At 52.3% G+C, this 26,974-nt stretch overlaps 1 protein-coding gene across 27 annotated transcripts in view; it reads left to right on the forward strand.

Annotated features, from left to right (window-relative positions):
* The window catches only part of ARHGAP27 (Rho GTPase activating protein 27), a 39,122-nt gene extending 35,226 nt beyond the window's left edge, over positions 1–3,896 (forward strand). For 16 of the 27 annotated variants that reach the window (XM_016931597.4, XM_016931594.4, XM_016931596.4 and 13 more), the window contains 7 exons: positions 783–894; positions 1,020–1,142; positions 1,225–1,323; positions 1,526–1,603; positions 1,693–1,827; positions 1,961–2,066; positions 2,170–3,896. In XM_016931597.4, coding sequence (XP_016787086.3) covers positions 783–894; positions 1,020–1,142; positions 1,225–1,323; positions 1,526–1,603; positions 1,693–1,827; positions 1,961–2,066; positions 2,170–2,347 — 831 coding nt within the window. In that variant the 3' untranslated portion in view covers positions 2,348–3,896. Of the gene's footprint in view, positions 1–782; positions 895–1,019; positions 1,143–1,224; positions 1,324–1,525; positions 1,604–1,692; positions 1,845–1,960; positions 2,067–2,169 lie in introns of all 27 variants that reach the window. The other 11 variants (XM_016931601.4, XM_054671357.2, XM_063798423.1 and 8 more) reach the window with 3 other exon arrangements.
* The last annotated feature ends 23,078 nt before the right edge of the window (positions 3,897–26,974 follow it).

The following is a 26,974-nucleotide window of genomic DNA, read 5'->3' on the forward strand; positions in this document are numbered from 1 at the left end:
GGCGGCTGAAGAAACTGCCTTCTGTAAGTCTGTGAATCCAGCCCTGGGGTTGGCCCTGCAGGAAGACTCTCCAGGTGAGGGTAGGGCACATTCTAAAGGAAGTTCCCATTTCACGGGAGGCAGAAGGCCAAATAAATACTCTGCAAGCCAACCAATGGCAGGCTGAAACTAGCAGATAAAATTTTAAAGGATTGATTTCAATAGTCGACTATTTTTTTAAGGCTCAAAACACCAATTGCATAAGTAGAGCTAGGACAGGGGCCCTCTGACAACTACTGACCTGGAAATGACCTGGGGCTTTTTGACCCTTAATTCCCTATGAGCCAACATTGAGTGAAGCTTTTGGCTGTATTAATAGAGGTAGGAATCCAGAGCCAGAGAGGTGATATTGGTGCAGTTGTTGGCAGTGCTCCGGCCACAGCTGGAGGTGCAGGCTCAGAACTGGGAGCCACGTATTGAGGAATGCTGACCCAGTTAGAGGAGCTGAGGAAAATAGAGAAAGAAGGCACCAGGTGGGTAGGAGTCCCCAGGATAGGAAGGGGTGTGGGAGAACAGGATGACTGTCTCTGCACCTTAAGGGCTCCATGCAGCTAAGGGAGGTGAATGTTCTCAGGCTCACTGGTGGAGGTAAGGAGAGTTAACCTGGTTAAGGGAAGAGAGGACTCTTCGCTGAGGGTCTCCAGGCCATGCCTGTTGGGAGTGCATTTCGGGTCCCTTGCCCCATCCTGGAAGGACCCGCAGCTGGCTCAAGGCCCCGCCTCTCTGAGGCTATGGGAATCCAGTCCGCAGAGCTGCCCCCAGAGGAGGAGAGCGAGAGCAGCAGAGTGGACTTCGGGTCGAGTGAGCGCTTGGGAAGCTGGCAGGAGAAAGAGGAGGACGCGCGACCGAATGCAGGTGTGCGCAAGGCAGGATGGGGTGGGGGCTCCAGGAGGCCTCTCCTGGAGAGTGACGGTTGCTGGGGCCTGCCTGGCCTGCCCTGGCGCTGCCTCCTGACTCAGTCCTGCCTTTCCCCGCGGCAGCCGCGCCCGCCCTGGGCCCCGTGGGCCTGGAGAGCGACTTGAGCAAGGTCCGGCACAAGCTCCGCAAGTTCCTCCAGAGGCGGCCCACACTGCAGTCGCTGCGTGAGAAGGGCTACATCAAAGGTACCCGAGGCCTGCGGGGGGCGGGGACCCGGGACCGGGACGGGGCGCAGGCTGGGCAGGAGCTGATGAGCCTCTGCCCTAGACCAGGTGTTCGGCTGCGCGCTGGCCGCGCTGTGTGAGCGCGAGAGGAGCCGGGTGCCACGCTTCGTGCAGCAGTGCATCCGCGCCGTCGAGGCCCGCGGTACGTGCGCTGCGGGGGTGAGGGCGGCAGGCATTGGGGTGCCCGCAGGCCTCCTGCCAGGACCGCAGGCTGGAGACCCCTGGATGGACGCAGGGTCCAGGGGGAAAGTACGGGAGGCCCCGAGTGGGAGTCATAGCAGGGACCCGTAGCCCCACCCTATCCCCATCCCTGAACCCGGGATCAGCGCCTCCCTCTGGCCCAGGGCTGGACATCGACGGGCTGTACCGCATCAGTGGAAACCTGGCCACCATCCAGAAGCTACGCTATAAGGTGGACCACGGTGAGGCCCGTCCCCAACCCCTGCCCCAGGGCCTGAAGGCGCAAGGGGTACTGATTTCCCTTCCGTCCTCCTCCCTTCCTCCGCCACAGATGAGCGCCTTGACCTGGATGACGGGCGCTGGGAGGACGTCCACGTTATCACCGGAGCCCTGAAGCTCTTCTTTCGGGAGCTGCCCGAGCCCCTCTTCCCCTTCTCGCACTTCCGCCAGTTCATTGCGGCCATCAGTGAGCACCTGGGGCAGGTGGGGCGGATGGGGTAGGGGCGTGGCGGGGCACCCCTTTAGCAGGCTCCCCTCGCCCAGCCGATACCCCCTACCTCCCGTTCCGACTCCCTCCCTCTAAACCTTCCCTCACCCAGAGTTGCAGGACCAGGCCCGGCGCAGCCGCTGTGTGCGTGACTTGGTGCGCTCGCTGCCCGCCCCCAACCACGACACTCTGCGGATGCTCTTCCAGCACCTCTGCCGGTGAGCCGGGCGGCCCGCGCGGGAAGGGGGAGGCAGGTCCCGGCTGAAGCCCCCAGCGCCTCCCCGCAGTTCGGAGCCCTGAACCCACCCACCCCTGCCACAGGGTGATCGAGCACGGCGAGCAGAACCGCATGTCGGTGCAGAGCGTGGCCATTGTGTTCGGGCCCACGCTGCTGCGGCCCGAGGTGGAAGAGACCAGCATGCCCATGACCATGGTGTTCCAGAACCAGGTGGTGGAGCTCATCCTGCAGCAGTGCGCGGACATCTTCCCGCCGCAATGACTGCCGGCCTGTGATTGGGGCGGCGGCCGCGGTCCTGCCACACAAGCTGGGCGGCGGAGGCCACGCAGCCGGGCCTTCTTCTCTCTGGGACCCTCCGCCAGCGCATAGCTGCAGGCCGGTGTGACTTCTGCACCCTCGGTTCTGAGGGTACGGTGACCCCTAGTGGGCAGTTTGCAAAATGTGATTCCTTCCTCCCAACTCCCCATCCCCCCCTTCCCTTCCCGTCACGTCCTGTTTGGGGGTTAATTAGGTTTTTTCTCTGTTGCATCGCGCCTACTGTGCGTGTGCGATAGCGTGTGTGGGGGTGAGAGTTTGTTTTCTGGAATGGTAGGTGCTGGGAGGAGGAGTTTGATGGAGGGCTTCCTGGCTGCTTCTGGCCCTCACCTCGTGGAGGCCTTCACAGAGACCCTGTGGGCCCTGGCCCTGTGCTGGCACTGTGCCAGTCATGAAGCAGCTGTGATCACTTCCCCACTGTGGAAACAGGACTGACCCAGCCTTCAGCGTGGGCTGCTGAAGCTATCCTCCTCAGGCCTCAGGGATGACCTCCTGCCTGAGCCTCTCACAGGCTGGCTGTGGGCCAGTTTCATCTGCTTTCCTGTTGGGGGTCCCGGGCCTCTGCTGTCCCTGACCCACTGGTGTTCTGTGCAAGGCTTCTTCCCATTCACCAAGTGCACACCTTGCATCTGCCGCTCGGCATGCACCAGTTCCACACACCATCCCATTTTACAGACAAGGACGCTGAGGCCTGCAGCAGCAGTGTGACTTGCTCAAGGTCCAGTGAGTGACCTCATTCCCCAGAAAAGGCTCCTCCCACACCAGAGTACAGCCTGGGTAGGGGGAAAATCAGTTCTTTCAGCTACCACCCATCCAACCTTTGGGCCTATGCGAAAAGAAAGGAACTAAGCTGGGTGTGTTCTGTCTGGACCTGGGGAGGCCCCTGAAGGCAAAGAGGGAAACTGTCCCAGCTGTTCTGTCCTAGGGGAGGGGGACATAGCCCTAGCAGGAGCTCCCAGCCCCTCTTGGCACTCTGACACACAAGTACGCCCATCTGGGGCCCGCTTTGCCATGAAGAGCTGGGCAGGCCTGCAGGGTGTGGGGAAGGAGGACACAACCTCAAGAAAGGAAGCGTGAACCCCAGGGAACAGCGGGTCCCTTCCCTCCTCAGACACAAGCCACCTCAGCCTGTGGCTCTTGGCCCCCAGCCCCACCAACCCACCTGTTCATTTATTCAACAGACAATGACAGCTGATATTTATTGGACATTTGCACCATGCCAAGCATTCGGCTTGGATTATCCCATTTGTTTCTCACAGCCGGTATTTATTGTCTGCTCTTCTGTGCCAGGTGCTGTGCTCTGGGCAGGGGCACTGCATGGGCTGCCTGCCCTGGTGGAGCTTGTGGTCTGATGGGTGAGGCTGACCCAAGCCCACCCCATTGCCAACAGGGCCAGGGCAAGAGTACACACAGGGGCCTCATACCGTATGTCTAAATATTTAAAAGTTATCAATCAAGCTAACAACTGTTAAATAAAATATGTTCTATTCTCCTACTTTGACAAATGTGTCTTGATAATGATCTGGAAGGCCAGGTTCTAATTTAAACTTCTTTGACTTTTCCAAGTTCCATGCCCAAATGTGGTGGCCGGAGAAGGGCAGGCCCTGGGCTCAGCCTTCCCTCTCATCTTCCCTCCCCACAGAGCCCTCCTCCCCCAAGCAGAGGCTCACGGGCACATATGTGGACATCGTAGTCCATGTGTGCAAACTGCCCATACCCCCTGCAGCCAGCTGCCACTTGGCTACCCCACTGGTGACGTAGTCCACCCTTGAGGGAATGGGCTTGGAGCTATTTGGGCAGGGCATGCTGGGGCCCCATGTATCAGAAGCATGTTCTAAAGGGCAGGTCCAGGCTTCAAGAGGGCTCCCCAGATTCCTCATCCTGTGGGGAGAGCCACAGACACAGGAGCCTTCTCCTGCAAGAGGACCCATGGCAGGGACCCCTCTCATTTGAGTCCAAGGGTGAAACTAGATAGACAGTAAGCAGATAATTACTTGGTTATCACATTTGTACAAGAGCTAGCAGAAGTGTAGAGTGCTCGGAAGGTGTGTCATGGGGTGTGAATGTTGCCCAGGGACCTGAGATGCTTCTGCAGAAGCCACATTTGAAAAGCAGTAAAGAATGAAGAGGAGTCGAGCAGGGGAGGGGTTAAGGGAAGGGTGCTAGTCAGCGGGAGTGGCATGTGTAAAGGCTCTGGGGCAGGAACGCTTGTGGGGAGACCAAAATCTGAGAGAAGACCATTGTAACTGGAGCCCAGAAAACCAGGGAGCATGGGTATGAGGTGAGGCTGGAGAGCTGTAAGGGACAGAGCATGTGGGGCCTTAAGGCCAAGGACATTGGGTCCCCAAGACAAGGAGCTGAAAGGCAGGGAGATCTTGGAAAGGTGTCCGCTCACCATCTCCTTCACCACCCCAGGCTTCTGACCCTGCCAAGGCCTCAGTGGGTAAATAATACAGCAGCAGGCAGAGAGGTCCTAGAATTATCACATTTTTGTCATGAAGGGGAGCTTCAGAAATCACCTACCACCAATGAGGAAACCTCTAGAGAGAACATCGTAAGTCACCTGCAGCCACATGGCAGGTTGGTGGCAGAACCTGGCCCAGAGCTTCATTTGCACAGTCTAGGGACCTACCGTGCCCCTCACCAGAAGTCCGAGGCTCAGTCATACGTCCCCAGCCCTGAGCACATGCATGGTGAGCACTGTAGGTGTGCGTCGAATAGGTTTGGAACGAATTGGATTGTTCTGAAACACAAAGAATGTAGAAGTGGTGTCTTCCCTCTTGAAGCTCCGTCTGGATGGGGAGAGCTATAAAAAGGAGCGAGAGTGGCACAGCTGATAAGGGCTGGATCTCTCCCCAAGCCCACTGCCTCTCAGCAGATGCCCTTAAGTCCTCCTGCAGCCTATAGTCTGCCCCTGAAGCTACTCTCAGAAAGGCCATGGTGCCCACTTGGTTGCTAAGTCTGGGGACGTGCCCAATCCTGTGCAAGTAAACACATGGACTGTCTTGTCCTTCTTGAGACATGGACTGTCTGTTCCTTTGCCTGCAGCAACATGGGGTTTCCTTTTTCTTTTTCTTTCTTTTTTTTTTGTTTTTTTGTTTGAGACAAGGTCTCACTCTGTTGCCCAGGCTGGAGTGCAGTGGTGCGATCATAGCTCACTGCAGCCTCAACCTCCCAGGCTCAAACCATCCTCTTGCCTCAGCCTCTCAAGCAGCTGGAACCACAGGCACACACCACCATGCCTGACTTTTTGTAGAGATGGGATCTCACTGTGTTACTCAGGCTGGTCTCAAACTCCTGGCCTCCAGTGATCCTCCTGCCTCAGCCTCCCAAAGCACTGAGATTACAGTATGAGTCACTGTGCCTGGCTTACATGAGTCTTCTCTACCACTCCACCCCTCCCTTCTCAGCTCCCTGTGTGCTCTGCTTGCCCTATACATGGTGATGCCCCCACTCCCAGATTGTGCCCTTGGCCCGCTGCTCTCTCCCTTCCACCATCCGTCATCCATTCCACCCTGCAGACTCAGCCACCAAGCCTGCACTGGTGTCACCCAAATCTCTAGCACCAGCTTGGAGTGCTCTCTCGCGAGTCATGTGCAAAATCTACCTGCTCAGGAGACACTTCCATGTGGATAGCTGCCAGACACCCAAAGTGCAACCCATCTGCAACAAAGCTCAAACCACCCCTGCTCCCTGTCTCTGAGCATGGCAGCCGCAGTCCCCAGAGTCCCAATCTTCTACTCCTAAATATGTCCCATCCTCCATCAGTCTCCCTCATCTGGGTGATCACAGCAGCCTCTGAATGGGTGCTCTCCTCCCCATTTAATCCTCCACCCAGCAGCCACCCCTCCCACCTATGCATACCAGCTGTGCCCACGCTGCCCCGGGACACTCCAGGCTGCTTCTTGCCTCGATACTTTTGGGCCAACAGTCTTCCTGCCTCCTTCCCTTTCCCCTGGCCAGTTCCTCCTCCTCCTCCACCAAGCCTCAGCTCACACCTGCCCCCTACACCCTCCTCAGATCTCACGCGTGTGTCTCTCTCATCACACTTAGCTCACTGGATATGACTGTGCTTCCGTGGCCAGGCCTTCCCACTGGGCTGTGGGCTCACAGAAGTTTGCAAGTTTCATCCAGGTCATAGCCTGCATCATTACCTCATTCCTTTTTATTGTATTTATTGTATTTATTTATTTATTTATTTTTGAGACAGAGTCTCACTCTGTCACCCAGGCTGGAGTGCAGTGGTGCAATCTTAGTTCACTGCAACCTCCACCTCCCAAGCTCAAGCAATCTTTCCATCTCAGCCTCCCAAGTAGCTGGGACTATAGGCGTGTACCACCACACTTAACTTTTGTATTGTTTGTAGAGACAAGGTCTTACCATGTTGCCCAGGCTGGTCCCGTACTGCTGAGCGCAAACAATCCTCCGGCCTCTGCCTCTCAAAGTGCTGAGATTAGAGGCGTGAGCCACCACACCTGGCCCTCATTCTTTTTTATTGTCAAATAACGTTCCATTGTATGGATATATCACATTTTGTTTATCCATGTGTCAATTGATGGACATTTGGGTTGTTTCCACTTTTTTTTTTTTTTTCCTGAGACAGAGTCTCACTCTGTCTCCCAGGCTGAAGTGCAGTGGCATGATCTTGGCTCACTGCAACCTCCACCTACCAGGTTCAAGCAATTATCTGCCTCAGCCTCCCGAGTAGCTGGGATTACAGGCGCCCACCACCACACCCGACTAATTTTTTTTTTTTTTTTGTATTTTTAGTATTGACGGGGTTTCACCATCTTGGCCAGGCTGGTCTTGAACTCCTGACTCCGTGATCCACCTGTCTTGGCCTTCCAAAGTGCTGGGATTACAGATGTGAGCCACTGCACCCAGCTGGGTTTTTTCCACTTTTTGGCTAATATGAATAATGCTGCCATGAACACTCACGTACAAGTTTTTCTGTGGACATATCATTTCGGTCAGCTAGGGCTACCATAACAAAATACCATAGACTGGGTGGCTAAAACAACAGAAGATTTATTTCTCACATTTTTGGAGGCTGGAAGTTCGAGTAAGGGGCCGGTACAGTCAGGTTCTGATAAGGGCTCTCTTCCTGGCTTGCAGACAGCCACCTTCTCACTATGTCCTTATGTGGCACAAAGAGAGCGAGCTCCAGTCACTTCCATTTATTACAAGGACACTAATCTCACTTTTATGGTCTCACATGAACCTAATCACCTGCCAAAGGCCCCACCTCGATACTATCACATTGAGGGTTAGGGCTTCAACATATTAATGGGGTGGGAGGCACAAACACTCAGTCTATGACTCATGTTTTATTAATTATTTTCCAGGAGTTTGCTGGATTAAATTGCTGGAATAAAAGGTAACTCTACCTTTAACCTTTTGAAGAACCATCAAATTGTTTTCTATAGCTGCACAATCTCCCACCAGCTGTGTTTGAGGGTTTCTGTTCCCTCTCGCCTTCTGCAACAATTGTTTTGGGTCTTCATTCCCTCCAACCCCTGGCCCTCCCGGCCTTCCCTCTCTCAACAGGTGACCCACCTCCACCTCCCGGAATGGTGGACACACTTAACATCCCACCACAAAGCTCAGCCCTCCCTCACCACGGCCTCGCTGGCCTCCTTTCCTCGGTACCTCAGAGCAGACATTTCTCCAGGGTACAGCTCATCTGTTTTTTCAGGAAATATCCATGATCACTGGCCCCTCTTCTTGCTATTTAGCTGCTGTCTCAGGTTGAATGTCCCAGGAAACAGAGACGTTGGCAGGGGGCTTGCTCGGCGTGATCTCGGGACCAATGCCTGAGGGGTGGAGCCAGCAGGAGTGGCTGAGGGAGAAGCTGAGCTGGGGCGCAGCCCCATCTAAGGCCTCAGCCACCCCATGGGAAGCCCTGGAGCTGGGACAGCCTCAGTCTTGTGTCCCATTATGGCCAGGGGGCCAGGCCACTGGATATGGGCTGCCTTGTAAGGTGGGAGAAGGGAGGGCATGGATTTGGGCAGAGCAGCTCTCTTCAGTCCAGGACACATCCTGGAGAGAGGCTCAGATGAGTGCTATTGGCTGCTGACCCTCCCTGTCCTTTGGGAAATCCTCGCTCAGTCCTGGAGGAGGGCATCTGAGCAGCACCCATGGTATCCACTGCATCTACTGGCCACTTCCCCTTGCCACGGGAACATGCTGAAGTGCCTCTCTCTGAAACCCCCCACAACCCCACGTCTCTCTGCAGCTGCCACCATCCTCCTCCTCCTCCTCCCCTTTGCAGCCAAACTTCTCAGAAGTCATCTACACTCACGGTATCCATCCGCTTCTCTTGTTCGCTTCTCAACCCCACCCCCCGCCCACATCACACCACTGAGTTTCTTCCCCTAAACTCACTGATGATTTCCCATTGATAGCTGCTGGATATTTGGGGATCTGTGTATTAATTGTCTTTTTAGTGGCACCCTATCCTCTGCTGACCACCCCATTCTTGGAAATGTTCCCTTTCTCTTGGCTTGCACATTCCCCTCATTTTCCTCCCACCTCGGGCCATGTGTCTCATTCTCGGCTGCACAGCCAGTACAAGCAGAGTCCTTGGGGTCCACCCCTCCTCTACTGTCCTCCCTCCCTGGATGAGACTGTCTACACCCACAGCATCAGCGACTCACTGATCCATAGTACCTGGCCTGACTGCTCTCTAAGCTCCCAATCCTGGTGTCCTCTGACAACCTGACATCTGCTCTGGGACGGTCCTCAGCCCAAGACTGGATTTGTGATTTTCCCCAGACCTTGTACTCCTCCAGGGTTTTACCTGTCCCAGGCAAAGGCTCCATCATCCCCCGAGTCCGGTGAACCAGAAACCTGGGAATGTGGCCTGCTCCCTCCATCTCATCTGTCTCTCCTGCCTCCATGCCCAATCTGTGTCTGTTAGTCCTTCCTGTCTGATCCACCCCTCTCCATCACTAGGGCCCCTTCCTGGTCTAAGGGGTTAATATCTCCGGCCTGGACCCTGCAGCAGCTCCCAGCCCCCTTCCCCATCCCGCGTCCTCATTGCCCCCACTGCATCCAGCCTCATTTCAAAATACATGTCTGATTAAATTATCACCCTGCCTAAAAACCTTTCCTCTCATCTAAGGAAAAGACCAAGCTTCAGCATGGCCTGCCTTCTCTCGTGAACCAGTGTGAGGCAGTGGCTCAGAGCATGGGCTCTGGAGTCAGGCTCCCTGGATTCAAATGTGAGCTCCACATTGCCCTTGCCAGATGGTTCTGGATAACTGACTCATTCCTTTGTGCCCCAGTTTTTTCACCTGGAGAATGGGGATGCAATAGCAGCAGGTGGTTGTGAAGATGCCATGAGACGATACTCACAAGGCTCTGAGAACACAGTCTGGCTGCAGTGAACACTTGCTGGGTCCTGTGCCTTACATGCTCTTTGGTTTCTGGACTGCAGCTACACTGGCCTCCCATCGATTTCACAAATGTTTCACACTCCCTTCTGCCCCAGGACCTTTGCATGTGCTGTGTTCTCTTTGTAGTTCTCTTCTCCCTTTACTTAGTCATCTTTTAGCACTGTGCTCAGGTAACTTCCTTGGGCAGCTCCTTCCAATGCCCAGCTAGGTCAGCGTTGTTTGTTACACACCATCAAAGACCCATATGCTTCTCTTATCTAAATTTGTCATTTTACACTCATATATCATGATTGTTTATTGCTGTCTGGATCTCCCCACCATGATACTATAAGCCCAGAATGGTGGGGACTCTGTCGTTGCTCACCATCGTATGCACAGTGCCTGGCACATAAAAGGTGTTTAAGAGGCCAGGTGCAGTGGCTCAGGCCTATAATCCCAGCACTTTGGGAGGCCGAGGCAGGCGGATCACGAGGTCAGGAGATCGAGACCATCCTGGCTAACACGGTGAAACCCTGTCTCTACTAAAAATACAAAAAATTAGCTGGGCATGGTGGCAGGCGCCTGTAGTTCTAGCTACTTGGGAGGCTGAGGCAGGAGAATGGCGTGAACCCAGGAGGTGGAGCTTGCAGTGAGCCGAGATCGCACCACTGCACTCCAGCCTGGGTGGCAGAGCAAGACTCCGTCAAAAAAAAAAAAAAGGTGTTTAAAAGATACCCATTAATGAGCTGATACATGAAAAGGAAGACAGCTGGAGTTCAATCCCTAGCTCTGCCATTTCCTATAAAGTGATCTTGGGCAAGTGGTTCACTTCAGTGTGCTCATCTGTAAAGTTAGGAATTCACGCCTACCTCAGAAACTTCTCACCATTATAAAATGACATGTGCAACACGTACGGCCCAGCACCTGGTGGTGGAACATTTGCACCTAAGTCTTGATAGTCTTTGTTCCTCAGGCCCAAGGATAGTCCTGGGTCCTGGGGTGAGACAGCCTCTGTGGTGGGACAAGACGTAGAAGGGCTGTAGAGGAGCCCCTGGGGTGCAGCCAGATCGCCTGGTGGACAGTAGAGCACATTGAGCCAGTGACTCTTTGGTTTTCAGAGCACTGGAGCCGTCCTTTTTCAAGTCTTCAGTCCAGCAGTGTTGTAGGGAAAGGTACTTTTGTCTGGCTTGGGCAAGAGCATCAGAAGCAGATGACTGTCTCCTCAGGCCAGTACAGGAGGGGACCCACTGGTATCAACAAGAGAGGCCCTGCCGGGTAGAACTGGAGCTGTGAGTGAGGTACAGCCCCCTGTGTCCTCCAAGAGTGGATATTCTTGTTTCATTGCCAGTCTCAGAGCAGGGCTTGGTATATTAAGAGAGATGGCAAATGTCATTCCAGAAGAAAGGGCCAGCCCATGAAGGGCTCTGTGCCCTGCTGGGAGAATGGACTTCATCCTTTATGGCCCAATGGGTGCCACTAGGTGATGACCAGGTGGACAATATGGCCAGGGATGCTTTTCCCTTTTTATAAACTTTTTATTTTGAAAGAATTATTGACTTACAAGAAGTTACATAAATAGTACAGACAGGCCTGGTGCAGCCAGCACCTGGCTTCCCCTGGTGGTGCCGTCTTACGTAACCATTGTGCCTTATCAAAACCAGGAAAGCGATGTAACTAACTATAGACCTTGCTTGATTTCACCATTCTTTGCATGCACTCATTTTTGTTTGTCTTTGTGTATAATTCCATGACATCTTATCACATGCATAGATTCATGTATAGCCAGCACTGCAGCAACCAAGATACAGAATGTTCCATCATCTCAAAAGAAACTCCTTATGCTTCCCTTTCCACTGACATCCTCCCGCTCCTTCCCTAATCCCTGGCAACCTTGTCTTTATCCATCTCTATAATTTGCTTCTTTTGAGAATGTTAATGGATGGAAATATACAGTATGCAACCTTGCAAGGCTGGCTTTTTGCACTCTGCATAATGCCCTTAGGATCCATTCAAGTCATTGTTGGGTATCAATAGTTCATTACTTGTTACTCCTGAGTGGTATCCTACAAATATGCTTTTAAAGAGATTTTCCCAGCTGTGGCTGAAGGAGGGAGGGAGGGGACCAATTAGGAAGCTGCTGGTGTTCAAGGAAATATGACAAGACTTCCATCCTGGCCCAGTCCCCACACCACCTCTCTGCAGCCTGAAATTGGCCCTAGAAGTGTTCAGGCTGGACCTCACTTCAGACAGGGTTGAAGCGTGAGGGCTTGGAAGTCTTGAAGCTGAACTGCCAGTAGGGGGCGCCAGAGGCCTTTTGCCCAAGGGGCGATTCCGAGGCGGGAACAGCAGGGAGTGTTAGAGGGAGTTTTGGGCTGCTATGCATGGGGCCAAGAGAATCCTGAAGGCTTCGCCCTCTCTTGACCCCAGCCCCCGTGTTTCCGGCCAATCCTGAGCTTCGAGGCTGGGGGATGAGGCTGATGACATGTAGTCGAGGAGAAGGTGAGGTGAGGCTTGGACCAGGAAGAGGCGGTCTGGGGTCAGGCAGAGGGAGGTCCCTGTGGGCCTGGGGTTCCCCATCAGGGGGCGGATCTGGGCTCAGGCCACCGGGCCGGGCATTGGCACCTCTGCCTCGCCCATCCTTCCCATCCTCAGCAACCAAGGATTCTTCCAAGAGAATCCCTCTCCTAAGAGAAGTCTCCCCAGACCCTGGAGCGTGTGCTAGCCCCTCTTTGCTCCCACGCTCTATACCTGGCTCTTGCCTCCCTGCAAGATGCCTTTCCAGATGCCCCACCGCCCCCCACTCAGTGCCTTACCCAGCATGCTGTGGGCTGCGTGGATCCCGCACTTGTGCAGGGCGCAGAGTGGGTGCTTACTGAGCTCTGGCACCTGCTAAGTGCTGAGGAGCCAGGAAGAGGTGCCCTGTCCCCAGTATCCCAGGGGCCTTGGCATTCAGCCGCCTCTGACTCGTGTCTGCTTGGTGGAACATTCCTGAGCAGCAGGTACTCTCCTCAAAACCCGCACGGGTCCTCCATGCCCTTCAGAGCTCAGCTCGCTCTCCCTGTGCGATCTTTGCCCCATCCTCGGCTCCTTGTCCTCTGGCTGACCCTCTCCGCTCTCACGCCAATGCCCAGCCTCCCGGGATGTCTCTGCTGTCCGTGCAAGCCCTGTGGGTCTCGCCGCCACGCCCTCGCCCCCATTCTCTGCCTCCTGCCCCACCACCACGAAGCCTTCCCCAGGGCCTTGCACATATCAGGCTTAAAAAATGTGAGCCCCCATCCTCTGTGCCCCCACAATGCATGGGCATGTGGACTTCATAATAGAATCTCCTTCATGTGGCCTGGTCTCGTCACTGGCACACAACACACCTGTCACCTCCAGAGGCTTCTCATTCATTTCTGATCACCCAGAGCCTGGCACACAGAAGGGGTCAAGTGAAGTTAGATTGAATAAATGCATGAATGTGCCAGTTGTCATATCTTTGAAGCCTCCTCCTGTGACTGATTGCCCCTCTGATTGCTCCTTGGTGGTTTTCCTTGTGGGCACTCGTTCCCCTGTGGCCTGTAGATGCTGGCAGGCCGCCCTCTCCTCTGCTCAGCTCACTCTGCCCCCTCCCTAGGCAAGCTCACCCATCCAGCCAGCTGTAACTGCTGCCCTTCTGCTGCCAGGCCCCAAATCCATTCCACAGCCTGGAGCCCTGAGCCCCAGGCATACCTCCCACCACTTCCTCTTTATTTGCTTGTCTTTATCTGTCCTTCCCCCTGTCTGTCTTTCCCACAAACGTTAAGCTCCATTACAGCAGGAATTTTGTCTGTCTGATGGACAGCTGCATGCCTGGTGCCAGCACATGTTCGGTAAATATGAATGAATGAATGAACGAATGAATGAATGAATGAATCTCCCTCTGAGGTCCTGTAAACACTTCCAATTCAACGTATCCCAGATTGATTTTGTCATCTCCTCTCTCCCCATAATTTCCTTCTCCTGTCTTTGCTACCTCTCTCCTCCCAGTCCCCCAGTTTAGAAATCCCAGTGTTGGCTGGGCACGGTGGCTCACGCCTGTAATCCCTGCACTTTGGGAGGCCGAGGCAGGTGGATCATGAGGTCAGGAGATCGAGACCATCCTGGCTAACACGATGAAACCCCGTCTCTACTAAAAATACAAAAAATTAGCCGGGAGTGGTGGCGGGCGCCTGTAGTCCCAGCTACTCAGGAGGTTGAGGCAGGAGAATGGTGTGAACCTGGGAGGTGGAGCTTGCAGTGAGCGGAGATCGTGCCACTGCACTCCAGCCTGGGTGACAGAGTGAGACTCCAAATCAAAAAAAAAAAAAAAAAAAGAAATCCAAGTGTCACTTAACACATCAACCCATCAACCAGTCACTGCTTTCCCAGATTCTACCTCCAATCTTTCCCACCCCACCCCACCCCACCCCAGCCCCTGGCTCACTCCTGGCTTAGACCCTCCCCGTTTGCCACCTGGATCTCCTCAACTGCTCCTCCCTCGGGCTCCCCTCCTCCGCCTTTGCTTCTGTGCTCATTGCCACTTGATTTCTCTAAAACACCACTCTTATTATGTCAACCCCTGCTTAACAACCTCATTGCATCCATGTCCCATACAGTTGTGTTTCCCTAAGTGGAAGACTCACAAAGTGAGTGGCATATGGCATGATTCTAGGAGGTTCAAGGACCCCCATACCATGTACCAAAGGTGCACTGCAGTGATCTTTAGTAGTTGCAAAATGAGGAACTTGTTTCTTCTCTAACTCTGTCCAGCCTTTTGAGTACACCAAGGAGAGTCTCCCTGTTATCCTTCACATCTGTTTTTCTCTTGCTAATCTCTCGTTTTTGCAGGGATCAGGATCCCAGCCACAGCCACCAGCAGCAAGATATCAAGCTAGAATGGAAAGATAACATGGTCTTTATTTATTTTACAGTTACCTACTATATGTGACACGTGATATTGGGTTTTAGTTATGGTAGTAATGTTCCATAAAATAAATTTATTTGGGAGACAATATTGCAAATTGCATATCTATCAAAGAAATAACATCCCAAATATATCAAGAACTCTTGGCGGGGTGCGGTGGCTCAGCACTTTGGGAGGCTGAGGCTGATGGATCACTTGAGGCCAGGAGTTCGAGACTAGGCTGGCCAACATGGCAAAACCTGTCTCTACTAAAAATGCAAAAATTAGCTGGGCATGGTGGTGTATGCCTGTAATTCCAGCTACTCAGGAAGCTGAGGCACGAGAATCACTTGAGCCCAGGAGGCGAAGGTTGCAGTGAGCCAAGATTGCACCACCGTACTCCAGCCTGGGTGACAGAGTGAAACCCTGTCTCAAAAAAAAAAAAAAAAAAAAAAAAAACTCTTATCAATTTAAAAAATCAATAGAAATAAAAATGGGCAAAGGCCTTAAAACTTAACAAAAGAGGATATGTGAGTGGCCAATAAACATGAAAAGTGATCAATTTCATTAGTCTCAGAGATATGCAAAACCACAGCATGATATCACTATACACCCACAGGGCTAAAGCGAAAAAGACAGTATCGAATGTTGGCAGGGGTGTGGAACAATTGGAAGTCTGATTTACTTCTAGTGAAGATATAAACTGTAACAACTACTTTGGAAACTGGCCATATCTACTGAAGCTAAACATATCTACACTACCCTATGACCCAGGAATTCAATGCCTAGGTATAATTCCAGCAGAAATGAGTACATGGCATTTACCAAAGTCATGCACAAGCATGTTCATAGCAGCTTTATTCATCACAGCCAAAAATGAAAAATAACCTGTATGTTCTTCAGTAGAATGGGTAACGTGGTATATTCACATAATAGAATTCTGTATCAAGTGAAAATGAATTAAGCCGCACAAATGCTGAGCAAAAGAAGCCAGGCACAAAAAAGAGCAGTTGTTATGGTTCCATTTATATAAAACTCAAAAGCAGGCAAAATTAATCTATGCTGTTAAAGCTTGGAGAGTGGTTACCCTGTGGAGTTGTTCATTGGAGGGGGCTGCTGAAGACTCATAATATTTTGTTTTTGACCTGGGTGAAAAATTATTGTGTTCTTACACAAATGAAAAGTGATTGATTTGTGTACTCTTTCATGTGTACATTATGCATCAATAAAAAATTATTTAAAATTATTTTTGAGACAGAGTCTTTCTCTGTGGCCCAGGCTGGAGTGCAGTGGTGCTATCACAGCTCACTGCAGCCTTGACCTCCTGAGTTCAGGCGATCCTCGACCTCCTGAGCTCAGGTGATCCTCCTGGCTCAGCCTCCTATGTAGCTGGGACCAGAGGTGCACATCACCACACCCGGCAAATTATTTGATTCTGTGTAGAGACAGGAGTCTCACTTTGTTGCCCGGGCTGGTCTTGAACTCCTGGCCTCAAGTGATCCTCCCGCCTCGGCCTCCCAAATTTCTGGGTTTGCCACGGTGGTAAGCCACCGTGATCAACCAAAATTACTTAAATTTTGGGTTTTTGTTTGTTTGCTTTTTGTTTTTTAACGTGAAACATTTAAAGACAAACGTTAAGAAAATGATGCCGGGTGCGGTGGCTCACGCCTGTAATCTCAGCACTCTGGAAGGCCAAGGCAGGCGGATCATCCGAGGTCAGGAGCTCAAGACCAGGCTGCCCAACATGGAGAAAGCCTGTCTCTATTAAAAATACAAAAAAAATAGCCAGGCGTGGTGGCAGGTGCCTATAATCCCAGCTACTTGGGAGGTTGAGGCAGGAGAATCGCTTGAAACAGCAAGGCGGAGGTTGCAGTGAGCCGAGATTGCGTCACTGCACTCCAGCCTGGAGCAACAAGAATGAAACTCCGTCTCAAAACAAAAAAAAAGAAAGAAAGAAAAAAATGAAAGTTCTAGGCTCTGACAGCTTTAACTTGAAGGTACAGTGCAAATAGCAGGTATTTGGAGGAACTCTGCCTTGGATCAAGTCCAAATTGCCATGCCTGGCTTAGAGGTCCTGCATCATATTATAAAGGCAGTTCCGCATGGTAGTTCAGAGCACAGATTTGGGAAAGGGGAGCTTAAAAAAAAAGAACACAGATTTGTGAAGTTGACAAACTTGACTTTGAATCTGAGCTGTGCCACTGGCTGTGGCACTCTAAGCAAGTTACCCAGCCTCTCTGAGCATCAGCTTCCTTACCTATAAATCACCTTAGAGAATGATGGACTTGGGTAGGGGGATGAAGGGGCCCAGCACTAAACACACTGGGTGAGTGGGATAGCTGCCTGCTGCTCCCTGAACCAGCCCTGCTGTTTCACACACACCTCCTTGCACCCCCAGGTGTTTGCACATGCCGTTCCTCTGTAATGCCTTTCCACCTGGCGATCACACTGCTCATCCTTCCATGTCTAGCTCAAGCGCCTCGTCCCATGTGATGCCAGCCCCAGATGGGGGCTGCATCACTCTTTCTGCATCATTCCACCAATGACATGTGCACGTCCGATGCTAATTATATCCTATTTGGGCTATTTATATGGTTTGCTATTCCTGTAGCTGTTGGCACCATACTCGGCTCCTAGGAGGAGGCTTTCAGTACCTCCTTACTAGACAAATGAAAGAATGGACAACTCGTCAAATGATTCTAATTTCCCTGCAGCTTCCTGGCAGGGAGGGCCTGGTTCCTTTTGCGTGCTCATAAGAACATCAGACGTGCAGCCCTGTGTTAGGGACCTTATCCATCTTATGGAGAACTGGCACCACAAGATGTGTTGTGGGTGAGTGGTTATCACCATGACGTCAGCCTCAAAGGTTAGGGATGTCCCCAAGTCATTCCAGTTCCCTTTAGCACCCTATATGGATAGGTCACCCATAAGAGCACCTCCAACTTCTACTTCATTGCAGAAGGGTAACAGGTTCCCTAAGCCAGGCACTTGCTGCATGAGAAAGGGATGCTTTTATTTTTTTTGAGATGGAGTCTTGTTCTGTCACCATGGCTGGAGTGTAGTTGTGCCATCTCGGCTCACTGAAACCTCCAGTTTCCAGGTTCAAGCCGTTCTCCTGCCTCAGCCTCCCGAACAGTTGGGACCACAGGTGCGCACCACCACACCCAGCAATTTTTGTATTTTTAGTAGAGATGGGGTTTCATCATATTGGCCAGGCTGGTCTTGAACTCCTGACCTCAAGTGATTCGCCCGCCTTGGCCTCCCAAAGTGCTGGGATTACAGGCTTGAGCCACCACACTCAGCGCTTTATTTTAAACTTTTATAAGTAATCAGCAGGTGCAGGGGGAAGAAAGGGGCATCTTGTTTTGATATGACTTTGCGTGTGACTGAGTTCACAGTTCCCTTTGTGGTTTGATAAATTGGGCCATATTCCTTTAACAAGAAAATTGCCATAGAACCCCTTTGAAACCTGTGCTGCCCTCCAAGATCTGGCGAGACAATGAGCATCTCACTTCACCCCACTCCCCTGCACTCTTTGCTCTCCCCACATATGCAGGCACTTACACAGCCCCTGGCTGTGGCCATGCCCGTCCCTCAGCCCCACCTTTTCCACCGGTGGAAGTCAACCCACAGGTACAGTTACCACCAAGTGCTGGCCTTGTGCTGGTCAGAATAAGATGGAAACGGCAAGAACCCTGTCTTCTTATCTCCCACGCGGAGTCAGATAGAGAGAAATTCACAGTACAGGATGGTGCGTGTCGTGGGGGAGGGGCATGGGGCCTGAGGGAGACCAGAGATTTGGGGACAGGGGTAGGGAAGGCTTCCTGGAGGAGGTTGACGTTTTGATTTCTGGTGAGTTTGCTCTGTCCCACTAGAATGTGAGCTCCATGAGGGCAGGGCCCTCCATCTTGTCCTCAGCTGTTTCCCCAATTATGAATGCTCAGGACCATGGTGAACATACAGTAGCTGTTTAATCAACAACTGCAAAGGAATCGGGCAATTGCTGAGCTAGCTTGGGAGGGCTCCGTGAAAGCTGGCCCTTCTGAAGGCATTCTAGGATGGAGGTCCTTGGTGAGCAGAGGCCTGGCACGGGGAACCAGCAGGATGTGTGAGGGGGATGGGATGCAGTTGGAGTAGACAGGCAGAGGATGGAGTGCCCAGCAGGCAGGGCAGGGCCGGGCAGTGGGAGCCCTCACCCTCCCTCACCCCCTTCCTATTCTGAGACCCCACTGCCCCTGGCTCTTTGTGTACACTTCCTACACACCCTAAATCCCGCCTCGTGTGACACAAGTTCATTTATCAGCACTTATTTATCACTTACTGTGTGTCAGGTGTGGTGTCAGGGCAAAACACCTACCATGTGCAGCATGAGGCAGTTTCCAGAGTGATTTTCCATCCAGTACCAGCATCCCTAGAGAAAAGGATCCATCCATCCACACATCCCTTTATTCGTGCAATCATTGACAGGCAGGGAACACAGCAGGTACAAAGGTCCTGGGTGGGACAGTGCTCAGGCACTGGAGGAGGAGAGGAAGGTGGTCGGTGTCTACGGAGAATGGGAATGTTTGATGGGGGTGAAGTGGGAAGTGGAAGGTTTGAGGTAGGAGCCAGCAGCCAGACTGGGAAAGGCTTGTAGACATCTGGATTAATTCTGCAGTGAGATGCAAATCCACAGAAAGCCTCTACAAAGGTGAGGGATGCATTCTGGTTGACATTTTAACAAGATCATGGGGCCAAGCTAGAGTTAGAGGATGCAGAAAGACTGGCATTAGCTTAGGGTCTATGTAGGAGGTAAAACTGTGGAACCAACTGCGGAAGCCATTGTTTCTCTTCCAAACCGCTTTCTCCCCATCATTTCAGAAAATGGTACTACTAGAACCCTATTGCCCCAGCCGGAAATTTCTAATTTCTGCATCCCTTCTCTCTTTCACCTCTTACATTCGATCAGCTCTGACAGTGTCCGGCAAGAAAGTGGAACAGCTTCCAGGCAGTGCCATGCGTGCATTTCAGGTTAATGTGCACCATCAAGCAGCCTGGCTATGAGATCGGCTCAGCAACTTCGGCTTCCCTGGGGCAGCCGGGGGAAAAGTGCACAGTTGGCTTTGCCACAGTGAGGTTCTGCCAGCTGAAGACGACAAGGGGAGCAAGAAACAAGAGCTGGGGCTGTTGCAAGACAATAATCAACATGGTAGACCAGGGACCCCAAGGTGGAAAAGGAGGGAAAGAAGGCGGAGGGGATGGCCAGAGAGAAAGTAGAACTTTAGAAGGAACCTGCCCCAGAGAAAGAGAACTGGAAGGATAAGAGGTGTGGTCAGGGTAAAAATTCAGGGATGGTGCTGTGAGAAAAGAGGACAAGGTATAAGATGTGACGGTGGGAGTGGACAGCTGGGTGCAGTGGAGAAAGTAATGTCTGGAGGCGAGGAGATCAGGATGCAGACGAGGCACCGTGTGGATGTTAGAGTCATTTTGAATGAGGCTGGGTGGACCACAGGCAGTGAGCCAGGAGCTAAAGGTGTCCCAGTGAGGGGGAGTGGCTGGGAGGTGGTGGGCACCAGCACTGGCAGGGGCATGGGTGGTTGGTGTGTTCAGAGGAACCGAGGGGCTGGGCGAGGTGGCTTACACCTGTAATCCAGGCACTTTGAGAGGCGGAGGTGGAAAGATCACTTGAGGCAGAAGTTCAAGACCAGCCTTAGCAACATAGTAAGACCCCCGTCTCTACACATAGTTTAAAAATTAGCTGTAGGCCGGGCGTGGTGGCTCCCACCTGTAATCCCAGCACTTTGGGAGGCTGAGGCGGGCGGATCACGAGATTAGGAGATCGGGACCATCCTGGCTAACACGGTGAAACCCTGTCTCTACTAAGAATACAAAAATTAGCCAGGCATGGTGACACACGCCTGTAGTCCCAGCTACTCGGGAGGCTGAGGCAGGAGAATCGCTTGAACCCGGGAGGTGCAGTGAGCCAAGATTGTACCATTGCACGCCAGCCTGGGCGACACGGCGAGACTCCACCTCAAGAAAAAAATTAGGTGAGTCTGGTGGCATGTGCCTGTAGTCCTAGCTATGCAGGAGGCTGAGGTAGGAGGATTGCTTGAGCCCAGGAGTTCAAGGCTGCAGTGAGCTTTGATCACCCCACTGCACTCCAGCCTGGGTGACAGAACAAGACCCTGCCTCTAAAAAAAAAAAAAAAAAAAAAAAGCAGCAGCAGCCAAGGGTTGAAGGAAGAAGGGTTTGGAATTGGCCTACCTCCACGTCCTGGCAACGAGGTGCTTCCTCTGAACAGGGCTGCTGGGACGCTTCCCCCCAGGGCCAGGAGTGAGAGGTGGGGGTAAGATAAGGATGTGGGGATGGTGGGAGGATAACACTGGAGGGAGGGAGGGTCCCAAGGAGGGTGCAAAGTTAACTAGCTGTTAGCAGAGGCTAGCTTTTCTAGGACGGCCTTTAACCCCTAAACTGCTCAAATTGAGTTTTGCCTAGGTCTTTCCAGGCCAACACTAGTCTCCCCCAGTTCACTCCCTTCCTCTACACTCTGGGGTAGAGCCAGGTGTAAACAGCTGAAAGGCACAGGGGGCAGGCCCCATCCCTTCAGCCCTGCTCCTTTGTAGATAATCTCTGCAGGCACCAGAGAGGTGCCACCTAACAGCACAGAAACTGCTCTTCGACCGTCAGGAGGGTTGGGGGAGCCTGGGGCTCTGTATTAGCCACCAGGACCCCCTCATTCTCTGCTCTGTTTGAAGAGAAAGCAGGTGCCTCCCAGAGGGCCACCGCTACCTTGTCTGTGTGTGCAGGTGGGGCCTGTTTAACGTCAGCATTTCCTTTGTCCTGATAGGCTCAGCATGAGATTCCTACCTTCTGGGCAGGAAATGGGAAGACATTGGCCGTGTGATCCATCGTCTTGGCTTTTTCTTTTTCTTTTTCTTTTCCTTTCCTGTCCTTTCTTTCCTTCCTTCCTTTCTTTCTTTCATCAGGTGATCTCAATGGACGCTCTGAACAACTCATTGTCCATTCTCCAGCGCTGGGCAGGAGTGGGGATAGACCCTGGGATAAAGGGGATGAGGCCTGGTCCTGAAACTCCAGGATTTCAACAAGTGATCAGTCGGCCAGAGCTGGAATTGGAGCACAAACAGGGAGGGAGTATGGGATCTCTAAGGAAGCTCACAGGTTTGGTGTCTTCATGGAGTCTGGGCCAGGGGCAACAGGAAGCCTGGATTTGTCTTTCCAGATGGAGGGACTCGCCTAGTGGCCCTGTGACAACTGAGAAAGGCAACACTCCCAGCAATCCCCATCTGAGCATTAGCAACGTATTAGGTCACCCTTTCCAGTGACCTCACCACACCCCTGATGGGTAGGCAGTGCCACAGCTTCCATTTCACAGAGGAGAGAGCAGTGCCCAGTCTACAGCTGGTTTTGGCCCCACAGTAGTGGGCACGTTACGCATCCATTCGCCTATGCATTCGGGGAATGTTTATTAAGCACCTATTATGTGCTAGGCACTGTTGTAGGCATTGAGGATGCAGCAGATTACAATGCAAAGAAAACTCCCTGCCTTCATGGAGCTCACACTCTAATGGCGGGGGGATGGGGGAGAGACCTAAATAGTAAAAAGAGCTGACGTGGTTTAACATCACAGACCACCAGGCACAGTGGCTCTCGCCTGTAATCCCAGCACTTTGGGAGGCTGAGGCAAGAGGATCACTTGAGCTCAGAAGTTCAAGACCAGCCTGGGTAACATAGTGAGACACCCCCCAATCTCTACAAAAGAAATTTAAAAAATTAGCTGGATAGGGTTACATACACCTGTAGTCCCAGCAACTCCAGAGGCTGAGATGGGAGGATCGCTTGAGCCCAGGAGTTCCAGGCTGCAGTGAGCTGTGATCCTGCTACTGCACTCTAGCCTGGGTAACAGAACAAGACCCTGTCTCAAAATAAATATAAATAGGCCAGGCACAGTGGCTCACCCCTATAACCCCAGCACTTTGGGAGGCCAAGGTGGGCAGATCACTTGAAGTCAGGAGTTCAAGACCAGCCTGGCCAACGTAGCAAAACCCCATCTCTCAAAAGTACAAAAATTAGCCAGTCGTGGTGGTGCACACCTGTAATCCCAGCTACTCAGGAGGCTGAGGCAGGAGAATTGCTTGAACCCAGGAGGCAGGGGTTGCAGTGAGCCGAGATCGTACCACTGCACTCCAGCCTGGGCAACAGAGCGAGACTGTCTCAAAAAACAAAAACGAAAACAACAACAAAAAGAAAAATCAATCAATAAATAATATAAATAAATAAATGTCTTCCTAAAATGAAATATCTAAAGATACTGACTAAAATAGAAATACAACTCCCATGTAACTGCCAAACCCACAAAATAAATAAATAAGATGACTCCACAAATGCTGACCGCCCTGAGGGAGTCTGAGGGCTTATAAAAAGCAAAGGGTTTGGGATTGAAGAGCCAGAGAGACCCAGGAGAAAAGGTCTTGTGCCGGCTTTGAGGAGAAAAGACACAGACTTCAGTTTCTTTTTTTTTTTTTTTTTTTGAGACGAAGTCTCACTGTTACCCAGGCTGGAGTAGAATGGCGTGATCTTGGCTCACTGCAATCTCCGCCTCCCAGGTTCAAGTGATTCTCCTACCTCAGCCTCCCAAGTAGCTGGGATTACAGGCACACGCTACCACACCCAGCTGGTTTTTGTATTTTTAGTTGAGATGGGGTTTCGACATGTTGGCCAGGCTGGTCTCAAACTCCTGACCTCAAGTGATCTGCCCGCCTCGGCCTCCCAAAGTGCTGGGATTACAGGAGTGAGCACTGTGCCTGGCCAGACTTCAGTTCTTGACGGGAGGAGTGCCAGATAATTTGCAGACATTTAGAACTGCCAAACAGCTAGGAGTGGTGGCATCAGAAGGTGAACGTGGGGTGTCTGATGACAAAGTCTACACACTAGGACTCCACACGCTGCCAGGCTGCAGGGAAAGAGAGGAGAGGGTCTCTGCTAAGGCGATGGATGTGTGGATGGGGATGGAACAGAGAGGAGACATGCTAGGAAGGTCAAAGTGTTGTCCTATCTGGCGTGGACACCCCAGCTTGCGCAGGCAGAGGCTGGGGAACTGCTGGGTTGGAAGGGGGGCTCTGTGGGCTGGAGAGGTACATGCTCAGGAGGCCCCTTCTCCCCTGCTGGGGGCCTGGATCAGTCCCTGGGGCCGGGGAGAAGGGAGAAGGAGGGTCCTGCATTCAGTGAGCCGGGCGGGGTTTTGCAAGGAGCTGGCAAGAGAGCACTGGGGATGCCGCTGCCCAGATTGTAGCCACCACAGCCCTTGGGAAGTGAAACTTGTTCAAGGCCAGCTTTCTCATTTGTTTGAGGTTGACGTTCAGTGGCTCTCCTGTTCAGGGAGGCAGACAGAGGCCTGGTGGCCCCAGCCCAGGGCCTGAAACACACTGAAACTTGCGTGGGGGATGTGGGAGAAAGGAGGCCTCCCAGATGACCCCCGCTCCCAGTGGGGATTCCCAGTTGGGTAAGGGGGAGGGCTGTGAACTCCCAGGGCCTGAATTCACTGGGTCCTTCTCCTTTAACACCATACCCAGGGGGTAGGGGTGGGGGTGGGGCAGGGACTCTGGACTGGCTTTTGGTAGCCGCTCCACCAGGAAAGATTTTTGTGACTTTCATAGGTCACTTCCCTCCTGAGTACTCAGTTTTCTCATCCACCAAACGTCAGGTCAGGCGATCTTGAAGGTCCTCTGCTCTCCCAGCATCACCAGAAAGATTATTCACCTCAAGCTCTTTCTCTTAGCTCCCAAAAACGGTCGGCTGGCTGGACGAATGCCCAGGAGGTGTTCTTAAAGATGAGGGTAGGGTCAGCCCGGATCCACCATGACCTCAGTCTGGGCCTCACCGCAGCTAGACCTACCACCTCCCAACTTGCTCCATTCACTAGAGAAATGGGGAGAGAATGTGGGTGGCTTGGGGTGGGCTGAGGCCTCCTTCATTTTTTTTTTTTTTTTTTTTTTTTGAGACGGAGTCTCACTCTGTCGCCCAGGCTGGAGTGCAATGTCACAATCTTGGCTCACTGGAACCTCTGCCTCCCAGGTTCAAGTGATTCTCCTGTCTCAGCCTCCAGAGTAGCTGGGATTACAGGCACGCGCCACCATACCCGGCTAATTTTTGTATTTTTAGTAGAGACGGAGTTTCACCATGTTGGCCAGGCTGGTCTCAAACTCCTGACCTCAAGTGATCCTCCCGCCTTGGCCTCCCAAAATGTTGGGATTACAAGCGTGAGCCACCACGCCTGGCTGGGGGTATCATTATTATGCCCCTTTATGGATGCGGGAACTGAGGCACAGAAAGGCTAGGTAACCTACCCAAGGTCACACAGCTGAAAAGTGGCCAAACCAAGGCTAGGGCCTGGGGAGCTGGAGCCCTGAGTCTGGGCTTAGTCACTTGAGATTTCTTGTCTCCCAACAACTGCCTGTAAGTGGTAGGCATTGGTTCTGTGACCCAGGAGCGGAAAGGTCGTTTGCCAAGAATGATGATGTCTTTGGCTGTAGTGGACAAGGAGAGCTTCCCAGAGGAAGGACAGGAGAGGGAGTGGGACAGACAGGGTAGGCAGAGCCTTGTGTGCAGCCCCGTGAGGAAGACAGGAACTCGGGCTTAGACCCACTGGCTTGTTTCCGGCTGTGACTTGACCTCTCTGAGCCCGGGCTGCTCTGTAAAATGGGTATAACACAGACCCGCAGTTTCTTACTTAAAACCTTGGGGCCAGATGTGCTTTGGAATTCAGAATTCTTCAATTTTAGAAACAATTTGGTGCGTGTATAGAATGGCACCCTCAGGGTACCTGGGACCGCATTCTTGTAATCAAACATGTACTTTCTTTTTCTTTTTCTTTTTTTTTTTCCATCAGCAAACATGTAAGTATTCACGTGCAGCCGGATAAGTGAAACTGCAACTTAATCTCAGGTTGGTTCAGGTCAGATTTCGCCATCCCGTAAGCTCGGTTTTCAGGCATTTGGGGATTCTGGAATTGAGGAGAGGAGAACGTGGTTCCTTAGGAGATCGGGCCTGAGAATCCCCGCACAGAGAGAGAGGGCGCTTCCTCCGCAGGCTTCCCTGCCTGCTGGGGGCCAGGGAGGAGACCAGCTTGTTGGAAGCGGAGACGTCTAAGGAGTTTCCAAATAGGAAAACCAGCGGCTGCAGGCCTCAGGACGTGGCCGGGCGAGCCGCAGCCTCATCTCGCGAGCGGGCGTTCCTGAGCTGCCTGCACCGTGAGTCACCCGGACGGCCGCGGGCAGCGCGCAGGAATGCGGCCTGGCCAATCGGCGGGGAGCGGGTGGGCGGCGGGCAGGCGAGGGCACCTCCGGGCTGAGCCGCTGCGCGTGACTCAGCAGGGACCCCCTGCGCGGGCGAGCCGGCTGCTGCCCTGCGGGGGACCCACCCGCTGGGACCTTGGTAGGGGATATGGGAAGAAACTGTACACCTTCCATTTGTATTTATTTGTATTTCTTCCTTTTACGTTTAAATTTATTTTCAAATAGGTAGTACCTTCATATGCTTTAAAAATGTAAAGCGGCCGGGAGCGGTGCCTCACACGCCTGTAACCCCGGCACGCTGGGAGGCTGAGGCAGGAGGATTGCCTGAGACCAGGAGTTGGAGGGCAGTCTGGGCAACAGAGGGAGACCCCCCGTCTCGACAAATAAAATAAAATAAAGATATAAAGATCTGGAAGAGATATTTGTACACCCATGTTCATAGCAGCATTATTCACATTGGCCAAAAGGTGGAAGCAACCCAAATATCTATGGAGAGATGAATGGATAAACAAAATGTGGCCCACACATATATTATTCAGCCTTAAAAGGGAAGGCGCTTCTGTCACATGCTACAACATGGGTGAACCTTGAGGACATTGTGCTCCGTGAAATCAGCTTGTCACAGAAATATGAATACTGTGTGATTCCACTATATGAGGTGTCTGGAGCAGGCTTCTTCACAGAGAAACCGGGGTGCCAGGAACCTAGGGAGAGGGGAAGTGGAGTTCTTTTACGGGTACAGAGTTTCAGTTTCGCAAGATGAAAAGAGCTCTGGAAATGGATGGTGGTGATGGTTGTACCAAAAGGCGAATGTACTTAGCACCACTCAACTGTACACTTAAAAAATAGCTAAGATGGTAAACTTTGTTATGTGTGTTTCACCAAAATTAAAAAGAAAAAATTTAAAGGTACAAAAGTCACTCTCCCAGTCCTGGCCTGCAAGCCATCCACTTCCTTCACCCAAAACACCTAGTCTCACCAGTTTTCGTGTATCCTTCCA

Source organism: Pan troglodytes, chromosome 19 (genome assembly GCF_028858775.2).
Source record: "Pan troglodytes isolate AG18354 chromosome 19, NHGRI_mPanTro3-v2.0_pri, whole genome shotgun sequence".
In the NCBI taxonomy this organism is placed as follows: domain Eukaryota; kingdom Metazoa; phylum Chordata; class Mammalia; order Primates; family Hominidae; genus Pan; species Pan troglodytes.